Genomic DNA, 26,045 nt, shown 5'->3' on the forward strand with positions numbered 1-26,045 from the left:
ACAAAAGATACAGGCTAGTCCCAAAGCTGGACTCTGAGTAAAGTCGTTTCTTTTATAAATACTTTAATACAGATAATCCTCACTCTGAGTAGTATCAGTGACACAGCGCCACCAGGCGCACAAGTTCACACACACACACACACACACACACACACACACACACACGGCTCCCAAACTTTCACAGAAAGTCTGACAGCTACCACGTAATTATGAAGGCTCCACCTCTCAAATGAAGTGAGGTGAGAGTGGCCTTGCCATTTCGGTGTAACGAAGCCAGAGAAAGGAGAGTGCCCGTCACTTAACGAAAAGCTAAACAGGGGTTTGTAACAACGTTTGGTTGAGAAAGTAGAAAGGGAGGGGGGTAAAATTCTGATTACCGAAAGGAAAACCAAACAACAACAACAACAACAAATCTACCAAACAACCTAACAAAAACCCCAAAACAACAAACCACCAACCAACCAAAGAAAAACCCCACCTTTTGGATTTCTGCAGAGCTTCCTCCTAGTACTGGCTGAACCATGGCAAACTGCTGTCTGCGCTATACAGGAGGGCTTCCACAGCGGGGGGAATCAAAAGACCAAACAATGAAACTGAGGGTGGAAGTTAGTGTAAATCTGCATTTGGAAGAAAGTTAGCTGTCATTAACTCCACAGTCCAGCATAGTTTCCATGGAGCCCAGAAGGGAGGGGACCGCCTGCCACAAAGAGCTTCGTTCCGGACGAGTCGTAGCAGTGGGTGTAAACAGCATTGGGGAAGAAATCAATGTCCGAAAAGTAATTCCTCCAGGTTTCATCATGATTCTATGGGAAGAGAAGGAAACTGTTAGCACCACCGGGAAGAGCCAGAAAGAACAGGAAGGCCTTCTACTCTCTGCCTGAGCAAAGTGTTCTATACCTGCCACCTGACGTTACACACTGGTCCTCATGGAAACTGGCCTCACTTTTCCAACTGCGCTGAAAGCTTTCCAGAATCCAACTTGTTAGTGACAACTCACCGGCAGCAACAACAGGAAGTCCTTATCATAACTTCCTGCTGCTGTTACTTGAAGAAAATCTTAAGGCAACCAGCATATTTTACTGTCTTTCACTTATGTTTTGCAATCTTCCTTCAGTTTATGGAGTGCTGAGATTAAAAGCATTTACCACCACTGACCTACTGGGCTCTCCCCCCAACCAAGAGCCAATATATAGACACAAAGGAGAGTCAGGGGAAGGTGCTTTTCTCTGCTCTAAGGAATGCCAATAGCAAAAAAAGGAGGAAGGCTAAGCAGAGGAAAGACAATTTCCCCTCCCCGTCAAGCAACCACTACCTCAGGTTTGTGTTCACTCACCAGCCAGCCCTTGCCAGTAGTTAGTTTCAGATTCTCCCCTGCGAGTCTGGGCTTGGATCCATAACAAGGTGAGAGCCTCTCTTCCAGAAATCTCTGTGCTCGGATATCATAGAAGAGCAGGGAGCCCTGCCCTGTGCCCACAGTGATAATATGTTCATAGAAACTCACTGATCGAATCCCTGAGAGAGAAAAGCACAGAGCAAATTCAGGGACAGAACAACCCAAATATCACATGGTACTATGCCAATGGCTAAACAGAACTCATGGTGACTGATAGGACTCTCTGCTAATATGGCAAATGACTGAGAATATCCATGTTGCTTTCTGCCAAAGAGTGTATATATGAAATTGTGTGTGCCACACCCATAAGCAGGACCGGAGTCATCTCACATAACTACAGCTCTTCTCCATACATGGTCCTCACACTGCGGCCACTGTTACCATCGTATTACCAGCATGGCCCTACAGGAAGTATCTGGAAGTCTGTTATCCATGGCGTGATGCCAGCTTTTTGGATCAAAGGGAAACTACATCTGCCGCACCTGTGGATTAGGTAAGTATATGCATGTCAGTGTCTCCTGGCGTCTGTGTGAGGCTAGAGACCTTTGTGGACTAGTATTTCCTTATGCAAGCTACCTCCATTAACAGTAACCAAAACCCTTAAAAAGCTGGGCATGGTGGTGCATGCCTTTAATTCCAGTACTGAGGAGAACGGAAGCAGATCTCTGTGAACTCAAGGCAGCATGGTCGACCCAGCAAACTCCAGGCTCGTCAAGGATACCTAGGGAGACCTTGTCTCTAAACAAAGCAAGGACGCTGCTGCTGCCAATACTAAGAACTGTACACCAATCCAGCTAAACCTTGTTTCTTCTCAAACTTTCATTATATCCACTGTTTTCTAGTCTAAATTTCCACATCTCAACTACTTACAAATAAATCTAGGGCAGGTGAGATGGCTCAGCAGTTAGGACTTTTGCTAGTCAAGGCTGGCCACCTAAGTTGATTCCTGTGGCTCCCATGGAAGGAGAGAACCAACTCTCTTTGACTGCTCTGTGGCTTCCAATCAGCATCCTGGCACCTACCTTCCCCAGCAATAAATAGAGAAACAAACACAAACACTGCTTTTGTACTATCTACACAGAAATAACACTATTTGAAAAAGAGAATAAACTGTAACCCTCACTGTTCCTTTTATTAGTTTGTTTTGTTTTTTGAGACAGGGTTTCTGTAAACAACTTGTTTTCCTCTGCTCTGAGAAGCCTGCAGCTGCTCTGAGCATGAGACCCTGATGGCAGGGGAGTGGGTTCTGATGAGTATGCAGCTGAAAGATCCAGAGAGCTGGGGCGTGGCCAGAGCCCTATATAAGCTGCCCCTGATCACAACAAAGTGGGCATTCTTGTCTCAAGGATGTCCCCGTGGCCCCGTCTGTCTGTCTGTCTGTCTGTCTGTCTGTCTGTCTCTATGTTTTTAAATTTTCAGTCTAGTTCCTGTAGCGCATAGGGAGTAAGAGCACGGAACAGAACCAGTGTAGTTTTACAAGTGGAGGCCCCAGCAAGGTCACCCTCGGGAATGGTGAGGGTGGATCAAAGATGTGTGTGTGTGTTATGTGTGTCTGAGTAAGTCTTTAAAGAGAAGAGTATAGACAGTCAGATTATAAGCCACAAAAGGATGGAATGTGCACAGAGAATTTGGATTATGTATAATGGGTTTTCTTTTGGTTTTCTGACTGGAGAAAGACATTTGATTCTGGGAACTGCTAAGAAAGATATCTTGACTTCAAAATATGGGTCTAAAGATATGTTGCTTTGGAAAAGAGGCTCTGCTTTTGTTTCCACAGAAGATTAGAGCTTGTGGAATCATTCAAGGCTAATGTGGTTTGATTTACCAAGACCCCCCAAATGGGCATTCTTGTCTCAAGGATGTTCCCGTGGCCCTGTCTGTCTGTCTGTCTCTGTCTGTGTATTTTTTAAAATTTTCAGTCTAGTTCCCATAGTGTGTAGGAGTAAAGCGTGGAACGGAACCGGTATAGTTTTATATGACCTCATACTCCTCTAACTCCTCCCACCAGAGTCATTCAGTGCATAAGAATTTTAGCTCAGGCAGGGCCCCAGCAAAAGATTCCCAGGGGACTAGTGCCAACTGCTTATCTCCTCACGGTGGTTTGTCCCAAAGCCTTCTACAGCCTGGACATTCTGTTGCCACATGCACATAATTAAGTTCTTCTCTTCTGTCACCAAATATTTCTACATGGTACACACAGATCACTATTCTTGTTTGGAAGTCAAATAAGAAACAAAAGGTGAAAAGCCATTTGCCATGTAGCTGTAAACCTGAAGGAACACACAGGGACTTACCACTGCCTCGCTCCCTGGAGCAGACAGACTTGACGTTGTACGATGGCTGTCGTGGATCCAAGAAGGAGACATGCGCCTGAGAGCCCACTGCATACACTGACCATTCGCTACCATAGGCCAGACACACATTCTCTCGGCAATATGGCAATTTGGTGGAAAGGAGCTGAAAAGAAATACAGCCATAACTAGCATAAAATGGACATTCTTGTGCCCAGCCTCTGTGGACTTCCTGTACACAAAAATTATCTACCTAAGCCAGGAACAAGACAAAGTAAATGAAGTAACTTCTGGGTTAGGGAAAAGGTAAAGCTGGAATTAAATAATGAGAATGCCAGGAAAAGCCAAGAACTATAGTTTATTTCCAGGAATGAGCCCAGTGCACTAAACCCAAGCCTCACCCTGATCTCTCTGCAAGATGAGCCACCATTCTCCTTGTTGCTCTTTAGATAAAGGGACTCATTTCAAGTGCTGTGGGACAATTATCTTTTATCCTTTCCTTTTAAACTTTCCTCCTATATTCTCTTCTTAAAAATATTTATTTATTTATTTATTTATTTATTTATTTATTTATTATGTATACAATATTCTATTTATTTATTATGTATACAATATTCTGTCTGCGTGTATGCCTGCAGGCCAGAAGAGGGCACCAGACCTCATTACAGATGGTTGTGAGCCACCATGTGGTTGCTGGGAATTGAACTTGGGACCTTTGGAAGAGCAGGCAATGCTCTTAACCACTGAGCCATCTCTCCAGCCCACTTGTATTATTTTTAATAAAATGCTGATTGGCCAGTAGCCAGGCAGGAAGTAGAAGCGTGGTAATGAGAATTATGGGAAGAGGAAAGTTTCAGTCCACAGTCGTCAGGCAGACACAGAGCAAGTAAGATGTGACTGCCTCGCCCAAAAAGGTACCAAACCACGTGGCTAACAGAGACAAGAATAATGAGCTAATATAACTTATAAGAGAGTTCATAAGAAGCCTGAGTTACTGGACCAACCAGTTTATGATTAATGTAGGCCTCTGCGTACTTCTTTGGAACTTAACGACTGCGGGACCTGGTGGGATAGAAACCTCTGTCAACAGACGACCCTCAGCCAATTTCCCAAAGAAATGGGAACTGTACACCAGAGGAAGCATACCCATAGGACTGACTCCATCCCAGATAACCTGAGTCAGCCTTCCTATTTGACCCCATGGATTAGCCTGATGTATGGAAGACACTATGCAGGGCCAGCGAATGCAAAGTTGCTGTGACATAGGGAGCTGCCAATTCCCAGAGCTTTGCTTTCTCTTTAGAAAAAGTTTGGTTACAGATATCACAAGCAGCACAGGCAAGGCGTGGACTAATGATCCACACATATACTTTATTGTATAAAAAAGTTGTTAGCACGTATTAATAAACCTGTTTTCTCCTTAATTGTGTTGTTGCAATCTCAGTCTCTTTAAAAGACTTTCCTGTCATTCTGGCACTGGAAGATTGAGAAAGGATCTCAAGTTGGAGACTGTTTTTTTTTTTTTATTGTGTACATAGTGTTCTATCTGCATATATGTCTACAGGCCAGAAGAGGGCACCAGATCTCATTACAGATGGTGGTGAGTTACCATGTGGGTGCTGGGAATTGAACTCAGGACCTCTGGAAGAGCAGCCAGTACTCTTAACCTCTGAGTCATCTCTCCAGTCCATAGCTAATCTTTTTTTTTTTTTTTTTTTTTTTTTGGTTTTTCGAGACAGGGTTTCTCTGTGGCTTTGGAGCCTGTCCTGGAACTAGCTCTAGAGATCCGCCTGCCTCTGCCTCCCGAGTGCTGGGATTAAAGGCGCATAGCTAATCTTTGAAGAAAGAAAAAAAAATGGATGTTGAGTGGTAGTGTCATATGCCTTTAATCCCAGTACTTGGGAAGCAAAGGCAGGCAGATCTCTTTGAGTTTAGGCCAGCCTGGTCTACAGAACAAGTTCCAGGACAGCCAGAGAAAGTCTGTCTTAAAACATAACAACAAAGGCCTTTTCTTGCTTAAGCATGGTGGCTGTCAGTATTTCCAGTCTTTGGGAAGATCACAAGTTTAAGACAAGACTGGACTACATAAAGAGATGTCTCAAAAATAAATTTAAAAGATATATAGATTTTTCACCAAGAAATGCATACCAGACTCACAACTTCATGTACTATGCAGTTCTATTCCCAGACCTTGGGAGAAAAGGTGTTTTGGACAAATCCACTATGATTCTGAAACAATTATAGTATTCTAAACATATGATAAATTATCATATAAACCTACTAAGTCATGCCAGGCGGTGGTATTGCGTGCCTTTAATCCCAGCACTGGGGAGGCAGAGGCAGGTGAATCTCTGTGAGTTCAAGGCCACTTTGGGTTACAAAGTGAGTTACAAGACAACCAGGACTATTACACAGAGAAACAATGTCTCGAAAGCACCCCCCCTCCAAAAAAACCCACCAAACTACTGAGTCATGGTCACACCTTAGACAATGTATTTTCAGCCTTCCAGAGATGAAAGTAGCCATCCAGTGATACTGCTCCCAACTCCTACAAAAGCAATGAAGAAGAAGTTATAATATGATCTGCAACAAACTGAAGCAGCAGGATATGCAGGGGGGAGCCTGAGGACTGGGGTTCTCCTGTTCTCCACTCCTATCCCACGGTGCGCTAGCCTCACTCCACAAATGGCAGCCAGGTAGTATATTCAATTCCACAAAGCAAGCGTAGTCTCTAACAATTACATGAGCACACCTCTGTGGGTCACTGAGTCCCCTGACATCCTTACGACTGCTAGAGTGTGCTCCCAAGTGAAAGGCTGTTTTCTCAATCCCAACGTGGGAGCTGTAGGTACAGAGAGAATCTACTTCTAGTAAACCACACATACCCACACACATGTGCAGGCAAAACACCCTTACACATAAATAAAATTAAAAAAAAATGAACTGGGGCCTTTCCCGGGTTTTGCAGAAGCCAGTCTCCTTTCTGGGCTCTGGTTCTAGACTTAGATTCAGCTTACAACCTCACCATCAGAAGATGTGGCACAGTGCTTTAGGTGAAACTCAGTAGCAAGTGCGAGATAAAGAATTAATTAAAGACGAGGAGCTTAAAAACAAGGGATGGCTTTTAGAGTAAGTATGAAAATCAAATCCAAAATAGAGCCCTTGAAAAGGGACATGCAAACGAGGCAGTGTCAGGTTAGAGTGGACCACAAACGTGGTCTACCCAGACAAAGCCAACAGAAACAGAGCCTGAGCCTGACAGCCGTCACTCCTCCCCAGCCTCCTAGACTCTAAAAGGCCACGGTGCCCTGGGAGTCTGAAGTAAAGTCACTCAGAAGCACTACCATGGAGGAGAAAGGATCCCCAAGATAAAGTCAGGAGAGATAGGCTTCTAGGTCCCTTGGTTGTTCATACCTTGTTCTTGTTGTTGAAGGCTAAGGCCCGCACCTTGCAGTTGTCCGGGTTTGTATCCTCCTTGGGGATATCTTTTAAGGCCTTGTGAGTGATGTGAGCATACACAGGGACTGGTGACACGTTATGTCTCGCATCGCTTTTGGTCAATACATCATCTGTCACCTCCCAGAGTCCCATAGAACCATCCCGTGAGCCTGCAGCATAGGAGATTCACAAATGTCAAATATACTTAACCCTCCATGAGAGAACCCCACAGAAGACCACACAGGCCTTTACTTTTCAACATACTACCTGGCACTAAACATTGGCTACATGGCCTACCCCAAATACTACATACAGTATGTTTTGTTTTTTGGTTTTTTGTTACTTTTTGTTTTTCAAGACAAGGTTTCTCTGTGTCATCTTGGCTGATCTGGTACTCACTCTGTAGGCTGGCATCGAAGTCACAGAGATCTGCCTGCCACCTGTGTGTGCCACCGTCACCACCTGGCTGGCACGCATTAAGACAGATCTCACTCTGTAACTAAGGCTAGCCTCAAACTTGCAGCATGAGTCTCAACCTCCATTCCTGAGTGCTGGGATCACAAGCATGAGCCATCACACTCAGTTCAGATTTCTTCATCTAGACGTCTTTCTCTACAAACATTTCTTTACAAGAAATTTGCCTGCCTCTGCCTCCCTGAGTGTGGAATTAAAGGCATGCAACACCACCGCCCGGCAAGAAGGAATTCTTAGTGCCGGAGCTATAACCCGACAGAGCACTTGTCTAGCATGCATGAAAGTCCTAGGTTCAATCCCCAGCATCACAGAAAACCTGATATGATAGGCTATACGCATGATCTAAGCTCTTCAGAGGGAGAGGCAGTTGGATCAGGTGTGTTCAATGCCATCTTTCGCTACACAGTGAACATGAGATAAACACGGGCTATATAAGACCATCTCAGGTGGTTTTTTTTTTTAGAGAAAAAAAAAGGAAAATGATGGATTTTTAAAAAAAATGTATGATCATTGGTGTTTTGACTGCATGTATATTTGTGCGAGGATATCAGAAGCCCTGGAACTGAAGTTACAGACAGGTATGAGCTGCTATGTGGGTGCTGGGAATTGAACCCGGGTCCTCTGGAAGAACAGTCAGTGCTATTAATCCCTGAGTCATCTCTCTAGTCCCAAGATGGTTGTTTTTTATATGCTGGGACTGTAACTCAGAAGCAGAATGGTTGCCTGTGCACAAGGACTGTTCATCTATCCCTATTTATTTATTAATTTATTTATTAAAGGCAGGGTCTTACTTTGACCTCCTAGCTCTCCCGGGCCTCCTGACAGAATAGCATAGCTTCAAAACCACAGAGATCTGCCTGCTCCTGCCCCAGGAGTGCTGGGATTAAAGGTGTACCCCACCATACGTGGCTCCTGAATTCAATTTTAAATACCATAAGACAAATAAAGCCCATTCATTTTTTTCCTTAGGAAACAAGAATGAACAAGAAGTTTTCTTTTCTTTAGCTCCTTGCCCAGTGCTGAGTTAATTCCCAGGGCCTCACACATTCAAAGAAAACTTTTCTTTGAACCTACCCTGCATTGTTCGCCAAAATAAAATGAGGTCATCTACACAACACCTAACATTTACGTTCCCATTAGAAACAATTCATAACATTGAAGCCCATACAGAAAGATATCTATTTACTTATATTTCTGTTCTCCCACTCTCCCATCTCTTCCTTTTTAAAAATCTATCTATCTATCTATCTATCTATCTATCTATCTATCTATCTATCTATCTATCATTGTTTTTTCAAGACAGGGTTTCTCTGTTTAACAGCTTTTGGCTGTCCTGGAAATTCCTTCATAGACCAGTCTGGCTGCAAACTCACAGAGATCCACCTGCCTCAGCCTCCCAAGTGCTGGGATTAAAGGTGTGCGCCACCACCCAACAAGGTTATTTTCTATCACACTACTATAACTTAAACTTCCTCTTTGCCACACCAAAGCTTCCTAAAGGAGGGCAACTTTACCAGACACTGCCATAGTATCGTTGATCCATGCAATGGAAAAGATCCAATCCTTGTGTCCATCCTTAGAGGGGTAAGTGACATGCACAGAGAGGAAAAAACAAAAACAACAACAACAAAAGATTAGTAAAATAAGAACCACAATGAATTCTTCTGAAAAGCATACAGGTCTGAATGAAAATATCTTGTAAAACCTTTAAGTATGAAAGGGCATATGCTGCAGGAAGCAGAGGCAGAGGATCCCAAGTTCTAGGACAGCATGAACAACAAATGGAGACCCTGCCACAAAACAAAACAGAGCCAGCAAAATAGCCCAGCAAGGTGTTCACTGCCAAGTCTGATGACCCGAGTTTGATCCCAAAAACCCCCATGAAGGGGAGTACTGAATTATCTCTCGGTGTCCTCTGACCTCCACGAAGGGGAGTACTAAATTGTCTCTCGGTGTCCTCTGATCTCCACATGTGCACACCCCCCCCCACAGAGATAATGTAAAACTACGACCAAACAAAAGCATGGTCTCTGGTGATCTTAACCTGTAGAGTAAGATCTCATACTATCTGGGGAGAACCAAAGGTAGAACAAAACTGGCACTCCTGCAGACAAAAAGAATTCCAAAAAGGGGCGCACACCTTGAATCCCAGCACCGGGGAAGCAGAGGCAGGAATATCTCTGTGATTTTGAGGCCAGCCTGGTCTACACAAGGAGTTTCAGGATAGCCACGACTACATAGAGACCCTGTCTCAAAAAAACAAAACTCAAAAACAAACAAAAATACAAAAGAAACAACAAAAACAGAATGTCGAGAGGACAGAGCTTCCAGATTTCAACCTCAGAGTCCCATCTTCTGCCGGGAACACTCCCCTGGTGCCAGCCATGTTTCCTGGAAGTCTCCTTCGCAAGAAGCTTTCTCTGCCTCCCTCTGAAACAGCATCTTCCCCTTACTCCCTGCTACTCTGTGGCATACGTCACACTGACGTGCTATTGACCTGTATGATATACATGTTAGCTCCCAGGTCACACTCAGCACTATACTGAAGATAAGGGCTTTATTGATTTTATTCACTGCTATGCTCCTGGAGCCAAAGACAATGCCTGACTACAGATGAACTGGGAAGCTATTTTCTGACAGGGCACTGGGAGATATGTGGACCCTGTGAACTGAAAAACACCCCACTATTAGCCACAGAGAGGTACCACTTGTCCCTTCTACCAAACACACATCCTGGTTCTTACCTCTGGGGTCCTAATCTCCATTCTGCTCTCTCTTCCACCCCTTATCCCATGTCAGGAGAATTCTAGAGAAAACCATTCCTTTCTAGGTTAGGAGAGAATCATGTTTTAAGACAAAGTTAGTTCTAACAATGACCAATGGAAAAACTTACATCACCCACACACACAGGATCTAATGTAGGCAGCCGATAGATGGCCAGACTGTTTGGGTTGTCTCCTCCAGTGGCTAGGAGTGTTCTAGAAGGATTCAGCTCTATTGCATGGATACCACAGCCCTGCTGAGACACACCTCCAGGTTCCCGGTCTTTCAAAATGGGAATCTTGGTGATCTGGCCTGTCTGGACATCTACTACAAAGAGCTGCAAGAGAAAAGAGGTACACAAAACATAGTTTTTACTTCATGTGTTCAACATTGGTACAAACACCCATTTGTTCAATTAGAGTCTACTATACAGCAGACCCTAGGGATTTTCATCGTTGTTTTCTGTTTTGAGTCAAGGTCTTACTATGTAGCCTTAGTAAGCCTGGAACTCACTATGTACAACAGGCTGGCCTCCAACTAAGAGATCTGTCTTCTTCTGTCTCCCAAGTACCTAAGCCACCATGGCCAGCATTTATTTATTTTGGAGACAAGGTCTCACTGTGTAGCCCTGACTGACTTGGAAATCACTATGTAGACCAATCTGGCCTTGAGGCTTACAGGGATCCACTTATATTAAAAGGATATTAAAAGGTATGCACTGCCAAGCCCAGCAGAACAATGGCATGGCTAAGGCCATTAGTCAAACGAAATATGAAATAACTTAAAATGACGTAAGAGTAAAGTTTAACATTTTTTAAAAATTCATTCATTTATTTATTATAGATACAATGTTCTGCCTGCGTGTATCCCTGCGGGCCAGAAGAGGGCGCCAGATCTCATTACAGATGGTTGTGAGCCACCATGTGGGTGCTGGGAATTGAACTCAGGATCTCTGGAAGAGCAACCATCTCGCCAGCCCCAAAGTTTAACATTTTACATCCACATATTAGAAAGATTTTGTCTACAGTCAAACCACCCTGTATGCACCCTATCTCCTCTGATCTCACAAGCTAAGCAGGGTTGGGCCTGTTTAGGACAAAAAAGATAAAACAAACAACCCCGGGGGGAGGGGGGAGGAGGGGACGGGGGGGGGGGGATCCAAGGACTGAAAACATCTGTCTTCACCCTGAGAGGCAAACCTCTTTACCCACTCAGCCTTCTAGCTGCTCCCTTAATCTTTCTTACTGGTAATACAAATATTTGGCACAAACTGTATAGTGGTAGACCCAGACTCTCAGCTCTGAAAAACAGAAGCAGGAGGAACAGACTTTTTAGGTCAGCCTGGGGTACATGAGAGCCTATCTCAGAAAGAGCAAGGAGCTAGAGAGGGCTCAGTGGTCAACAACAGGTACTGTTCTGGCAAAGGACCCAAGCATGGTTCCCACCATCCAGGTAAGGCTCACTAACACCTGTAACTGCAGCTCTAGAGGGAATCTAATTCTTCCGGTTACATAGGCATCTTCATTAACATGCACATATTTACACACACACACAATTAGGTAAAAGAAACCTTAAAACAGTAGTATCTAATTACTGCTCACACTGACAAGGGCAGAGGCTCCAATGTGGAACCCTGTTCCACGCTCAGTGCTGCTGTTTCACACTAACCTACTGGGCCCAGAGCCAGAAATTGGCAGCTCAGCGAGAAGCTAAGACCCTGGCTCCTGCATCTTCCCTTCTTGGACAGGGGAAAGAACAAGTAAAGGTTACTGAGAAAGATGTAAGATTAGGAAGCAATGAAGGTAGGTGGGGGTAAAAACACATGAATGCACCCACAGGACAATGGTTTTCAAAAGGGAAGAGAAGCATACAAAGTGACTAGAAACACAGTATCCCATTTGTAGAATGGACTCCAGCATAGAAAGGAGAGCGAATGCCGGGTTCCAGACACTAAGATAAACTGCACTGGGCCAAGCTTGATGGCTCAGTGGGTGAAGACGCCCAATGCCAAGTCAGACATCCTGAGTTTGATTCCCAATGCCAATGTGGTGAAAGGAGAAAATCAATTCTCTCAAATGTCTTCCTCTGATCTCTGTAAATAAATAGAGATCTCGATACTGATGTTAAAGAAAAAGATTATTACAGTCAGATAGAAAGACAGAAGGATCCAGTCATTGTATCAAACTAAAACAGTAAGGAACAAAGGAGAAAGTCAAGATCAAAAAACAACAGTTGGTGTGCCAAGAAGGAAAACAGGCTGCATGAATCCACCTGACAAGAGCAGCCAAAGGTAGGGTTCTCTAGCTCCCTGCTTCAATATCTTGCCTTATCCTGATGGCAAAGTCATGGCATCAAGAGGTGGTGGTAGCTGGTCACACTGCAGCCATGGACCAGAGGCAGTGATGATGTTAGCACTTGCCTCGTTATTCTGTCCTAACCCATGGAGAGGGGCTGCTCACAGTCAAGGTGGGCCTTTCCACCTCAACCAACCTAACCCAGGTAATCCCAGTCATACGGTGCATACTTACTTGTTCATGTGTGTGTGTACACATGTGTATGCATACACACAAGTAACATGGTACACCTATGGAGGCCACATGACAACCTGCAGGAGTTAGCTCTTTCCTTCTACCAGTAAGTTCCAGATAGTAAACTCAGGTCAAACTGGATGTCTTTACCTGCTAGACCCATGTTGGCTCACCAAACTTCCTTGGTGTATGTCTGTTCAGGATTTGAACCAGGGCTTCAGGTGCTTCTACACATTTTTTTTTGAGGGTGGAGTGTCCTCAGACAACACTGTCCAGAGCTGGCCTTGAACTTACTCTATAGCTTAGGCTAGCTTTGATTTTTTTTTTGTTTTGTTTTGGTTTTTTGTTTGTTTTTAAGACAGAGTCTTGACAAGCAGTGGTGGTGCATGCCTTTAATCTTTTCATCCTAGCCCTCAAAAGGCAGAGGAAGGGAGATCTCTGAGTTCTTTAGCCCACTGCCCAGTGCTGAGTTCATTCCCAGGGTCAGGGCTATACATAAAAACCCTGTCTTGAAAAACTGGAAAAAAAAAAAAAAAGAGTCTGACTACATAGCCCTGGCTGTCCAGAACCCAGTATGTAAACTAGGCTGGTCACGCCACTGTTGGTCTCATGGAGCCTCTTGGCCTCAAACCTGCCATGTAGCAGCGGGTGACCCTGAACTGATTCCACCTCCAAGTACTAGAAATAGAGGTGTATGCCACTAGCCTCAGCTTTCTGCAGTTTTTCATGGCCACAGAGTACTTCACTGCATAGATAAACTAGCATGTAATGAATAAATTCCCTGAACTTCAACATTTATGCTGTGTTCAACTTTTTTCTAAAGATTTATTTATCATGTATATAGTGTTCTGCCTGCATGTAAGCTTGCACACCAGAGGAAGGCATCAGATCTTAATACAAACAGTTGTGGGCCACCGTGTGGTTGCTGGGAAGAGCAGCCAGTGTTTTTAAACCTCTGAGCCAATTCCAATCCCCAAGGTTTTTAAATGCAAGATCAAAAGTTGGACATGGTAGCATGTATATGTATTCAGTGCTTTGATTTCTATAACAAACCAGTATCTTATCTGGGAACACTCATTTAATCGGTAGACGACAGAAGACTTCCACACCTCAATACAGTACTTAGGGTGTGTGTGTGTGTGTTGCTGAAGATTGAACCCTGGGCCTCATGTACTCTCCTGAACTATAGTCCCAGAAACAAGGCTTTTTTGTTGTTGTTGTTTTTTCGAGACAGGGTTTTTCTGTCTAACAGCCCTAGCTGTCCTGGAACTAGCTCTTGTAGATCAGGCTGGCCTCAAACTCACAGAGATCCACCTGTCTCTGCCTCCCAAGTGCTGGGATTAAAGGTGTGCACCAATACCGCCTGGCTTGGCTTACAATACTTTAAATATTATCTTAGAACTCTAAGGAAATTTCACACTGGCCCAGATACTGAGCAGCCTAGGGGTACTGCAGTGAAAGTCTGAGAAGTGTGATCTAATATAAAGAATTCTGACAGTCCATACAGAGTTTCTCTTTTACAACAGGAAAAAGTAGTCCTGTGCTTCAGGTCAGGACAAACTCTGATTTGTCTAACCTCCCACGCACTCTTTCCTTTTGTGGTGCTGTGTCAGGCATAGCAAGCACAAGCTTGGCCATTGAACTATACCCCACCCACCCTCTCACCAACCACATTGGGATTTGAACAGGAAAACGTCTAGCGGGCACGGTGGCACACACCTGTGGTCCTGGTACTGACTAGAACGCCTCTTGAAGATCCAGTTTGGATAAAGGCTATGAGCACCAAAGGCAGCAACATGCTCCTTCCCTACTCACTATCCAGCAGCTGAAACCACACATAAACCCCTGAAGAAAGGACTCAGATCACATCAAATTATGCAGATGTTATTTATCAACTGGAAGGACAAGTGCTTTAAAAAATGCATGGTAGTGCATCTATGAGTTTACATGAATCTAATCATTAGCGTTACGGGAGATGTGGAGAAAGAAAGCGATTTCTGGCCCCCATAGAGCAGAGCCCAAGTCTGCCAGCTCCTTCCAAGTGGCACGGTCCTGGATGACAAAGAAATCATTACTATCTCAAAGGATGAAAGCTGCCCTACATGACATCTTGTTCCTTCCTCCTGTTCCCCATGCTCAGACCCTACCTTGTTTGACTGCAGTGCTGGGGATGAAACTAGGACCTCGTCATGCTAAGCAGAGTGTTACTGAGCTACATGACCTGCACAGCTGGGGAATACAGGAATATCATTGGTTTCCTTACAGAGAGAGGATAGCCTGAAAAGAGAAAAGCACTACATTAAACAGGTCCAAACCTCATCCGAGCAATGCCTTCCAAAAGGCAAAAGGCAGTAAAAAACAAGTCTACTACCATCACACACAAAAGCTCATTCTTCGCTCCTGCTCCTCCTAAAGCTTTACACACGGATTAATTCTGCACAGAACCTTAGGAGTATAAAATATTGTCACAGTTATTTCCAACTAGGAACAGTCACACATACGCCAAGGGCAATAACCACCCGGCAACCTGACACCTAAATATCTTCCCAATAAAATCAAATTGTCTCCTAATTCCAGCACTCGGGAAGCAGAGGCAGGTGGATCTCTGTGAGTTCTAGGGCAGGTGAGGCTACTCAGAGAAGCCGGGTCTCAAAAAACACACACACAAAAAAACAAAAACAAAACAATCAAATTCAATTGTCTGCTGGAAGTGGTGGCACACACCTTTAAACCCAATTCTAGGGAGGCAGAAGGAGGCACACTTCTTTTTTTTTTTTTTTTTTTTTTTTTTTTTTTTTTTGGTTTTTCGAGACAGGGTTTCTCAGCAGCTTTTTTAGAGCCTGTCCTGGAACTAGCTCTTGTAGACCAGGCTGGCCTCGAACTGACAGAGATCCACCTGCCTCTGCCTCCCGAGTGCTGGGATTAAAGGCGTGCGCCACCACCGCCCGGCTTGGCACACTTCTATAAGTTCTAAGCTACCCTGTTTAGTACGTCAAGTTCAAAGATAGCCAAGACCACTTATTGAGACCCCAAGACCTGTTTCCAAAACAGAAACAAAATTAGTCCTAAAAACAGGGAAACCACTAATTCTGGGATTAAAGAGGGAGGGAGGACAGGTTCACCTGATAGTACAGCTGTTAGCCAGTGGGGTGGGAATGGAGAATAAAGAGACATACCTGGTGTCTAAGTCCAATACAATTAATTATTTTTGAGATGTTTTGCAATGTGGAATCTGTATCACTCAGGCTTTCTCTTGCAGAACCTCCTGCCTCACGTCCTGAATAGTTGGATTACAGATATGCCAGCTCGTTTTATAAGGTGTGAGTGCAAGAGCACACACGTCACGGCTGCACATATGGAGGCCAGAAGGCATTAGGAAGTTAGCTCATCCACCTTGTTGAAGCAAACGTCTTGCTTGTTTCTGCTTGCACTGTACATACTTTGTCCATAGTGATCTCGGTTGTCCCTACATTTTACCTTGAGACAGGGTCTCCCGAACTGACCTGGGCTGACCTAAACTCATTCTGTAACTCAAGCTAACACTCAACTTTTTAAATTTTTTAAAAAATAATTTATTTAATTTTATGTACACCTGTGTGAGGGTGTCAGAGCCCCTGGAAATTGAGTTAGACAGTTGTGAGCTGCTATGTAGGTTCTGGGAATTGAACCTGGGTCCTCTGGAAGAACAGCCAGTGAGTGCGCTTAACTGCTGAGCCATCTCTCCAGCCCCAACACTGAACCTTTATTTTTTATTGATGTAGTTTTCAAGACAGGATTTCTCTGTGTAGCATTGGCTGCACTGAAACCCACTCTGTAGACCAGGCTGGCCTCAAACTCAGAGATCCACCTGCTTCTGCCCCCAAACTGCTAGGATTAAACATGTGAGCCACCACCACCAGGCTTCCCCACCCCCTTTTTTTGGTTTTTTGAGACAGAGTTTCTTTGTTTAACAGCACTAGCTGTACTGGAACTAGTTCTTGTAGACCAGGTTAGCCTCATACTCACAGATATCCACCTACCTCTGCCTCCCAAGTGCTGGGATTAAAGGTGTGCGCCACCACCACCCAGCTTTTTTTTTTTTTTTTTAATGTGCATTGGTGTTTTATTTGCGCGCACCTTTGTGTGAGGGTATCAGAGTATGGAGTTACAGACAGGTGTGAGCTGCCATGTGGGTGCTGGGAATTGAACTCGGGTCCTTTGGAAGAGCAGCCAGTGAGTGCTCTTAACCGCTAAGCCATCTCTCCAGCCCCTATTTTTATTTATTTACTTTTTAGTGATAGGGTCTTATGTCATTTAGATTGGTCTCAGATTTGCTATGTAGCCAAGAACTGCCTTGAATTCCAGTCCTGTCTCTTTCTCCCTAACACTGGGATCATAAATATACAACACCTGATATAGTTTTAAGAAGTGCTGGGAATCAAGTCGTGTTTCCTGCACGACAGGAAGACACCACCAACTGACCTAGCCCTGAACTCTTTATAAAAGCAGGCAAGTGCTCTTAACCACTGAGCCATCTCTTTAACTCCACTGCCCAAGAACTTTTGATCTTCTTCCCTCATTTAGTCACTTGAGTAGAGGGGATTACAGGCTGGCACCACCACATCTGGCTAATAAATCCGTCCTGTTGCACACGCCTTCAATTTCAGCACTCAAGAGGCAGAGGCTGGCAGATCTCTGAGTTCAAGACCAATATGATCTGCTCAGCAAGTTCCAAAACCTACCCATGGCTACACAATGAAATCCAGCCTCAAAAACAACAAAACACACACACCTTCACATCAGGGAAAAAAAGTATGTACCAGGAGAACTGAATAATATCTGGCCAGGGAAAACTTCCTGACTCTGTGCTCTTTCTTGTTTCCCTCCAGGCTCCCTGTTCGCTCTGCAGCAGTTCTGGCTACAGGTGTTACTCCAAAGGTTACTATATAGCTCCTCCTCCTCCTCCTCCTCCTCCTCTTCTTCTTCTTCTTTTTTTTTTTTTAGATTTTTCAAGACAGGGTTTCTTTGTAGCTTTGGAGACTGTCCTGGAAAAAGCTCTTATAAACTACTAACTCCCAATACAGACTGACCTTCTCCCAAATGCCAACTATGGGATTCTACCTGAGACAATGCCTTCCATCTCTCTCTACCTGCTCTGTCCATCATTTGGACTTAGTCCATTCACTCACAGGAAAATCCAGGGTCTCTCCCTGGAGCAGGCCCCTAACCATATCATCCCCATGTCTCTCAAACCCCTATAAAGTAAAATGGCCAGGCTTCCACTATCGAGCCCATTCCAACTCTCTTTAGATTGCTGAAGCCTGTCATACCGGAACTGAAATCTCCCTCACAGATCAGAGTTTTATCTTTGAAACAGGGTCACACTCCGCAGCCTGGGCTGACCTGGAACTCAAGAGATTCACCTGCCTCAGCCTCCCAGATAGTTTTCAACTTTGAACTGGCACACCAGATAATGCACTCAGGAGATGCACATATCTCAGCCTCAAGTGCTAGGGCCTCAGCCAGCTAGTTTCCAGAGGACCAGCAGACCAGGTAATGCAATACTGCTTTACAGAAACAAACCCAAGAGCAGCTGGGAGGTAGAGGCAAGAGGCTCAGGAGTTCAAGGCAGGCAACAGAACTAAATAACAAAGGCAAAAGTAAGAAGTATTTGCTAAACAACAACACACTTCCTCCTTGGTTCCCTACTTTGGTTCTAGAAGCTGAGCAAACAGAAAAATAACACCATTAAAAAAAATAACAAAAAACAGAGCTTGACATGGTGGCACATGCCTTTAATCCTAGTATTCAGGAGCCAGAGGCAGCAGATCTCTGAGCTGGAGTCCAGCCTGGTCTACAAAATTTCAGGATACCCAGGGCTTCAAAGAAACCCTGTCCCCCACCCTCCAAAACAAACAAACAAGGAAAACCAGCTGGTTCTGGAGCGCTGGCTGCTCTTCCACAGGACCCAGGTTTGATTCCCGTGACAGCTATCAAGTGTCTATACCCACTTCTGGCCGCCTCAAGTACCAGCGCTCATACATACCCACAGCAGAGTTAAGAGTACCTGTCTATAATCTCAGCAATCACAACACAGGGACTGGTATTTTCAAGGTCATTCTCTTCTATATAGTAAAACAGATGCCAACCTGGGCTATATGAGACCCTGTCTCAAAACACAACAACAAAAGAAGACAGCCTCCTCTACTTCCAAGCATTTTAAATCATGAAGATATAGGAAGACAGAAACAGTTATTAAGTCTAAGTTAGGGGTCAGGAGTGACCAAACACTACTGTGACCCTGGGACTGAGGAGGCAGAAGCAAGCAGATCTCTGTGAGGTCAAAGCTAGCCTGGTCTCCACCAAGTCCCAGGAAGAGAACGAGCAGAGAGAAGAAGTTAGGAGGGTACGGAGCTCAACAGGCTGGGGACCTGAGTTCCAACCCCCAGAGCCCACGTGGTGGAAGGCAGGAACCAACGTCTGTAAATTGTGACCTCTACATGCTCAGTGTGGCCAGTGAAGCACTCATCAACACGTGAAATTTTAAAAAAATGAAAATGAAAATGGGCTTTTTGTTTTTAGTTTTTCAAGACAGGATTTCTTTGTGTAATTCTGGCTGTTCTCTAACTATAGACCAGGCTGGCTTTGAACTCACAAATCTATCTGCCTGCCTCTGCCTCCTGAGTGCTGGGATTAAAAGCCTGTGCTACCACAGAGAAAAACAGAAGGTATTAAGAGTAAATTAAAAAAAAAAAACTTTGTTATGTATGGATGTTTGATCTGCATGTATGTCTACACAGCACACATATGCTTGGTGCCCCCAGAAAGCAGAAGGAGCATCAGATTTCCTGGATCTGAGTTATGGATGACTGTGAGCTGGGAATCAAACCTATGCTAAGTCTTTCTTTTCTTTTCTTTTTCTTTCTTTCTTTCGTTTTTTTTTTGTTTTTTAAGACAGGGTTTCTCTGTAACTTTGAAACCTGTCCTGGAAGCTCTGTAGACCAGGATGGCCCCAAACTCACAAAGATCCACCTGTCTCTGCCTTCCAAGTGCTGGGATTAAAGGTGTGTGCCACCATCGCCTGGCTTCCATCTTTCTAGTCTTAAATAAACTCAATTATTAGCTGATACGCTCACCTTCAAAATATCATCAATAGGTTAAAGAAGCAGGAGACACTTTTTCTACTCCAAGTGTCAGCAATGCCAGTTTCCTAAGCCACCAGGGTACAAATGAAATCAGAAAAAGGAAGTTTGTGCAGGCTTCCTACCAGCACAGAGTTTTGAAAGTGTTATGTGTAAGACAAACAACCTTGAACAGAAGAAGTGAAAATTTGGCCCCAACCACCATAGTATTATTTCCTTCCTCAAAACTGGTGAAATTTTGCCTATGGTCTTTAAAAAGACACTTCTAATACTTAAGGTATTTGGTAGGGTTGTTTTTTTTTTTCATGTTTGGCGGTGGGTACACAAGCCACAGCAAGCACAGCAGTTCAGTCTTTGGTACTTTGTTCTTTTTCCATCACGAGTCCTTAATTTTATGTGCGCTGGTGTTTTTGCCATGGGTGTCAGGTCCCCTGAAACCAGAGTTGCAGACAGGTGTGAGCTGCCATGCCGGTGCTGGGAATTGAACCCAGGTCCTCTGGAAGAGCCGTCAAGTGTTCCTAAGCCCTGTGCCATCTTCCCAGCCCCATCACATGGGTTTTGAGGGTCAAACTCAGGTTGGCAGGCTTGGCAGCTTTTGCCCACTGAGTACCCAAGATTTTTTTTTAATTATTCTTATTAGTGTTTGTGTGGTTGGGTGTGGTGTGTATCTCAGAAAGTGTGACATGGTAGGCATGTGGCAGTCAGAAAAACCAACTTTATGGAAACAGGTCTTGTCTTCCACCCTTCCTGTGGTGGGTTCCAGGGATCAAACTCAGGTCTCTTTTCTTTTCTTTTCTTTTCTTTCTTTTTTATTTGTTTTTTGAGACAGGGTTTCTCTGAGTAGCTTTGGAGCCTGTTCTGGAACTCATTCTGTAGACCAAGGCTGACCTCAAAATCAGAGAGTAACCTCTCTTTTAAGTAACCCCAGATGTTTTGGTTCAGAGTCAGTTTGCTCACCATTATAACATCACTCGTCCAGCCACACTAGGAGAGACGAAGACTTTATCCACCACCAGCTGTCTCTTCTGGCACCGACCATTTCTGTACGGTCTTGCCATTTGTACTCTTTATTCAAATCACCACAAACACGCCAGATTCGCGTGCCAACCTTGTGCAGGGCCATGCTCATCTCTGCAGCGTCTCTGTTTTAGTACATACTGTTCAAGCACGAGCCACATCCAATGTGGACTTTATTCTTCCTGTAACCACTCGGTTATATGGCTTACAGGTAACACTTCCCCTCCAATCATTTATAACTGTTAGCTCTTTCAAACTGCTCCCTACCCTCATATATTTAATTTTCCTCTCTTCTTCACAAATGCTCATACCCTAAAACATACCACCAGGCACACCCATTTCTTGCCTTTTTTCTTTTGTTTGTTTTTTGGAGAAAGAGTTTCTCTGTGCAGCCCTGGCTGTCCTGGAACTCTGTAGACCAAGCTGGTCTTGAACTCAGAGATCCACCCGCCTCTACCTAAAAGTCTGCACCACTGCCGCAGCCACCCAGCATGTCTTGTCTGTCTTACAGGAAGCGATTCATATCTTTCCTTTCTGTTTCTTCCAAGACAGGATCACAGTATACAGACCTGCCTGGAACTTAAACTAGTCTACTGCCTAGTCCTCCAAGTGCTACGTTTGGATTCTATGAAAAAGCATATTTGCCTTATTTCTGTTTTCAGCCAAGTTCTAAACCCTTCTCCATGTGTCAAAGGCTGGTATACGGCCATTAAGTTGTCACTACCATGCATGTATCCTGAATGGTGCTCCGGGTATCAATTTCTATCCTTTCTTTGAGGTCTTTAAAAGATGAGGCTAAAACACTAGAAGAAGCAGCACACACAGATCCAGGGGCCTAAAGACACATGTTCATGTGACACCATCCAAAGATGCAGAAGTGAGAGGAGGAGAAAAAGGGGATGAGGCCATTAGCGGAAAGGAATGGAGAGCGAGACAATGCTTTCTAAAAGAAACAGATGGGGCCATCTCTCCCTGAAGAGCCCAGACCCACACTTGGGTTTGTTCTTTCCTTGAGCACCTCTCTGCCATAACACTTCTACTGAAAATCTCTTAATAAATTCCAAATCTGCTCGTATAAAAGACGTAAATGCAAATGGGGCAGATGCACGGGAAGGTCCTCGAATAGGTGAAGCCATGCGTCTCAGACCCAAAAGAACAGAGTGCTCCTGACACTTACCGTGTTGCATTTTGTGCCACACACCACTTGCCTATGATTCAACCACTGAGAAGCAAACACTTTATTAAGGGTCCCAAGGTGAAATTCTCTCTCCTTCAGGAGACCGGGAAGCTGTTGTGCCGCGTAACCATGTAACAGCCGAGAATAGTTGGTTTCATTCTGCAGCCTGACCTCCCGGTTCTTCAGGTAGTACACTAAGGATCTCTTCACTGGGGGGAGTCTTTTCCGTTTGTACAGTGAGTGATCCCAGCCAAACTGTGGAAATCAACACCAGAAATCAGAGCTTTGGTCCCTTTCCTCGAAGGTAAGAAATCCCACTGTACTGGAGAACCACCACCAAGAAATTCGTCCTTCAGGATTCACACAATTAAAAACATCACAGAAGATTCACAACCCAGAAAATACATCTTAACTCATCTTGCACTGAAATAAAGTTCTCACAGTGAAGCCTACTTGAAAGTTTATCAGGCCTTTAAGTGGAGGACTCTGAAATCCTATATACACTCAGGTGTCCCTGAAAGTGAAGGAAAGGAGGCCCAGATTACCGAATCCACCTGGGCTGCATTTCTACCCAGCCCCCTTCTCCCTCTCCGCCTGTGCTCCCCGAAGAGCATAAAGAGTATTCAAAGAGCCAGAGTGGGATCCCGGATCTTCCAGGGCTGTAAGTCAATGGCCGCTCATCGGACACCGCGCGACCGGCGCTGAGGGCAGTTTTAGAATTCGAAAAATCAAATACCAACGGGGTGAAAAGGAAGAGTAACCAGCGTCGGAATCCCAAGTCCGAGGGGCCCTGCTATCTAAAGGGGGCAGTATAGAGGCGACACCTAGTGTCTCTTTTAGGTGTCTAAATAGCCAAAAGGACCAGCATCCAGCTTGGAACATTGTTTCCTTGTTAAGAGACAATCGGCCCACATTCAGACATTGTTTCCTTGATAAGAGACAATCGGCCCACATTCACGGAGCCACTGAAAGGCTGACTTCCCTCTCCTTCCCAGATTCCCCTAGAACTCAGTTTCCTGCAGGACCGAGGAGGTACTGGCTTCTCCTCCAGCTCTATCCCTAGCTACAGACTTCCAGCGGAAGGCGTCATTTTGGAGTTTCCTTTTGGCTCTTCACCCTTCCGGCCCGCCTGCACGCCAGTAAACTGCAGGACGACCGGCCACGACTCTACAGTCTCGGACCCCGGCTCTTGTCCCGCCCTGGCCCCTGGTTCCTGTCCCCAGCTGGAACTCCCTAAGCCTCTGTTGGGGTTCTGGCCATCTTGCAGGCCTGGAAGCCCTCACCTGCTGGCCCTGAGCGTCGCTCCCGGCTCCAGGCGAGGCAGGCGCTTTCCGCTTCCTGCTAACTGCTTTCCGGGCCATAGTGGGCAGCGCCGCCGTGGCCCCGCAGCCACATGGGGCGGAGGAAGCAAGGGGCGGCAGGGCGGCGGGTCATATACCGGGCCCCGGGGCCGCGCGCTTTCGTGCGCCCGGCCCGGAAAATGGCCCGGCCCCGGGGAGGCAGGCGATCAAAGAAAGGCACGTAAAAGGAAGGAGGGGAAAATCAGGGTAAGGAAAGGGAAGGGAAGGGGAAGGCAAAGCAGGATCAGGCAGCTTTCCGACAGCCAGGTCTGGAAAGGACGGCGAGCGGCGAGAACCAAAACACCCCCTCCTTCTTGCCCGAGCCCCGTCACTCCTGCGCAGCCGCACATCGCAGCATGTCGCCACGGAGACGCCGCCTTGACCAGAGGGGTGGGACTTAAGGACTGCAAAGAAAATTGGTGTCCACGGAGAACTTCCGCTTGCCTTTTGCCCGTGGCGTTTTAGCTGTGGCCAAGCTGTGGCCAAAGGAATCTAGCATTTCCTCAGCCAGCTCATCCTCTGGCATGCGGAAGTAAGTATGAGCTGTCTCGCTGCCGGTGGGAAGCCCTTCCAATCTTTGGCCTCTATAACCATCCTGGCTGGATTAAAGGTATTCTAGAGACCCCGATGGATGCCGGTTAGCAATCAGACTGTTAAAACACTGGACTGAAATTGCAGTTTCCCTGGGAGTCCATGCTGGGAGAAGGAAAAGACTAGGGCCAACCGAGGAACTTGACTCCAGGAAAAGATGTTTCACAGTTCCGAAAACTTGTCAGACTACCTTACCAGAGAAACTGGAAATGAAGAGATGATGGATGCGCCCACACCTCGACAAAGGACTGCTTAGTTACACGTACCTCTTGGCGTCTATGTAAGCCTAAACTAAACCACTTGTCAGAACTCTGGAGTAGAGAATGTCACTAGAGGTCCTTGTTCTTTCAAATGTGGCCATATTAAGTAAAATCTCTCCTCTCTCTCTCTCTCTCTCTCTCTCTCTCTCTCTCTCTCTCTCTCTCTCTCTCTCTCTCTCTCTCTCTCTCTCTCTCTCTTAATTGGCCTGCTGAGAATGAGCACTAAGGAGGCAGAGGCAGGCAGATCTCCGAGTTCGAGGCCAGCCTGGTCTACAAGAGCTAGTTCTAGGACAGGCTCCAAAGCTACAGAGAAACCCGTCTGGGAAAACCGAAGAAAAAGAAAGTAAAGACTGCCAAGGCTCAGGCTGGGACTCTTGCATCTCTGATAACAGCTTTTACTCCTGCAGCTAGTGGTCTTGAGCACATTTTCCCAAATCTCTCACAAATGACCACTGGGCACACAGGGTTGGATATTGGGAGGGAGGCAGAAACCCTGCTTCCAGCCACAGCAGCATCCTTCAGATGCACAAGTCCCTTACCAGCGCTAAGCAGCTGCCTCAAACGCCTCAGCACAGGTCACCCCCATTTGGGGAGTTGTCAGATCCCATTCTCTGCTTCTTCCTTGCTCCCTAGCCCCCTCTCCATCCTGACTCCTGTCTGAACCTCAAGTTCCCCCCCACACACCCTTTTCTTTGAGACAGTCTAAATATGTAGGCTTGGCAGGCCTGGAACTCACTATGTTATGTAGATCAGGCTCACCTCGTAAAGACTCTACCTCCACGGTGCAGGCATGAAAGGTATGCTCCACCGAGACAGGCAAGCAATTTTCCTTCCATTCAACATCACCCCTGTCAGTCTCCAAGGTCTGACGTCACAGATTCATCATGCTTGTGCTTCGGGAAAGAGGCCCAGGGCTGTAATTCGTGTCACTGCCTGCCTCTGTCTTGGAGCCCGGGTGCTCTATCCGTTGAGGAATGAAAGCCAGAACCACGGGAAAGAGTGGTCATTTTTGGCATGTCACCATAGTTTGGACTGGCACCGGTCACCAAACAAAGCAGGTAGGGCTTCAGGATCACCCTTGCCTCCATTTTCTGAAGATCCTGAAGGAATGTGAGTGCCAGCTTCCACTTTCCTCAGACATAGAAACCCCCGGAGGAAGCAGGCTGCTCTCGCTTGAGCCTGACTGGTTACCTGCTGGTCGCTTCAGGCTTCAGGCCTCACATCTCCAGGGAACTGTGTTGGCCCATCTGCAGTTCTGCCTACAAGAAGATTTGATTGGTTTTCCAGATTGAAATGATGTGCCACCATCCCAAATCAATCGGCACTGCAGCCAACCCCTAACACCACTTTGGGAAGGGCAGTCCCAGCTGTCTTGGTTAGGCCTGCCCCTTCAGAGAGAAACACATTGTGAATGGGTAGGGTGGCAGCTTCCTTTTTCAAGTCTGTTGTTCTGGCTCTGTCTTGCCTCACAATGCTCTGGATGAGCCAGGGGTCCACTGGACAAGAATCTGGAATCCTTTGAGGATCTCTGGCTCAGGCTGTGTGGAGCTGGGATCTCGGTGTCTTCAGTCCATGGTAGGGCACACCGGGCAGGGGTGAAGGTTCATTCCGTAAGGTGTCCTGCACATTGGCATTCCAGGATTAACATCACA

At 45.6% G+C, this 26,045-nt stretch overlaps 2 protein-coding genes across 2 annotated transcripts in view; one reads left to right on the forward strand and one right to left on the reverse strand.

The window, feature by feature from the left end:
- Positions 1-600: 600 nt before the first annotated feature.
- Positions 601-23,902, reverse strand: Dcaf12 (DDB1 and CUL4 associated factor 12). Its single transcript, XM_038348323.2, has 9 exons — positions 23,486-23,902; positions 22,203-22,457; positions 10,490-10,696; positions 9,111-9,171; positions 7,099-7,292; positions 6,167-6,232; positions 3,688-3,850; positions 1,334-1,512; positions 601-803 (listed from the first exon to the last, which is right to left on the reverse strand). The coding sequence occupies exons 1-9, from the start codon at positions 23,561-23,563 to the stop codon at positions 645-647; spliced, it is 1,362 nt and encodes a 453-aa protein (XP_038204251.1). The 5' UTR covers positions 23,564-23,902; the 3' UTR covers positions 601-644.
- Ubap1 (ubiquitin associated protein 1) overlaps positions 23,352-26,045 on the forward strand; it is a 54,523-nt gene continuing 51,829 nt past the window's right edge. The window contains exon 1 of the mRNA XM_038348321.1: positions 23,352-24,413. The gene's annotated coding sequence lies outside the window, so the exon portion shown is untranslated. The remainder of the gene's footprint in view (positions 24,414-26,045) is intronic.

This window comes from Arvicola amphibius, chromosome 11 (assembly GCF_903992535.2).
Source record: "Arvicola amphibius chromosome 11, mArvAmp1.2, whole genome shotgun sequence".
NCBI lineage: Eukaryota > Metazoa > Chordata > Mammalia > Rodentia > Cricetidae > Arvicola > Arvicola amphibius.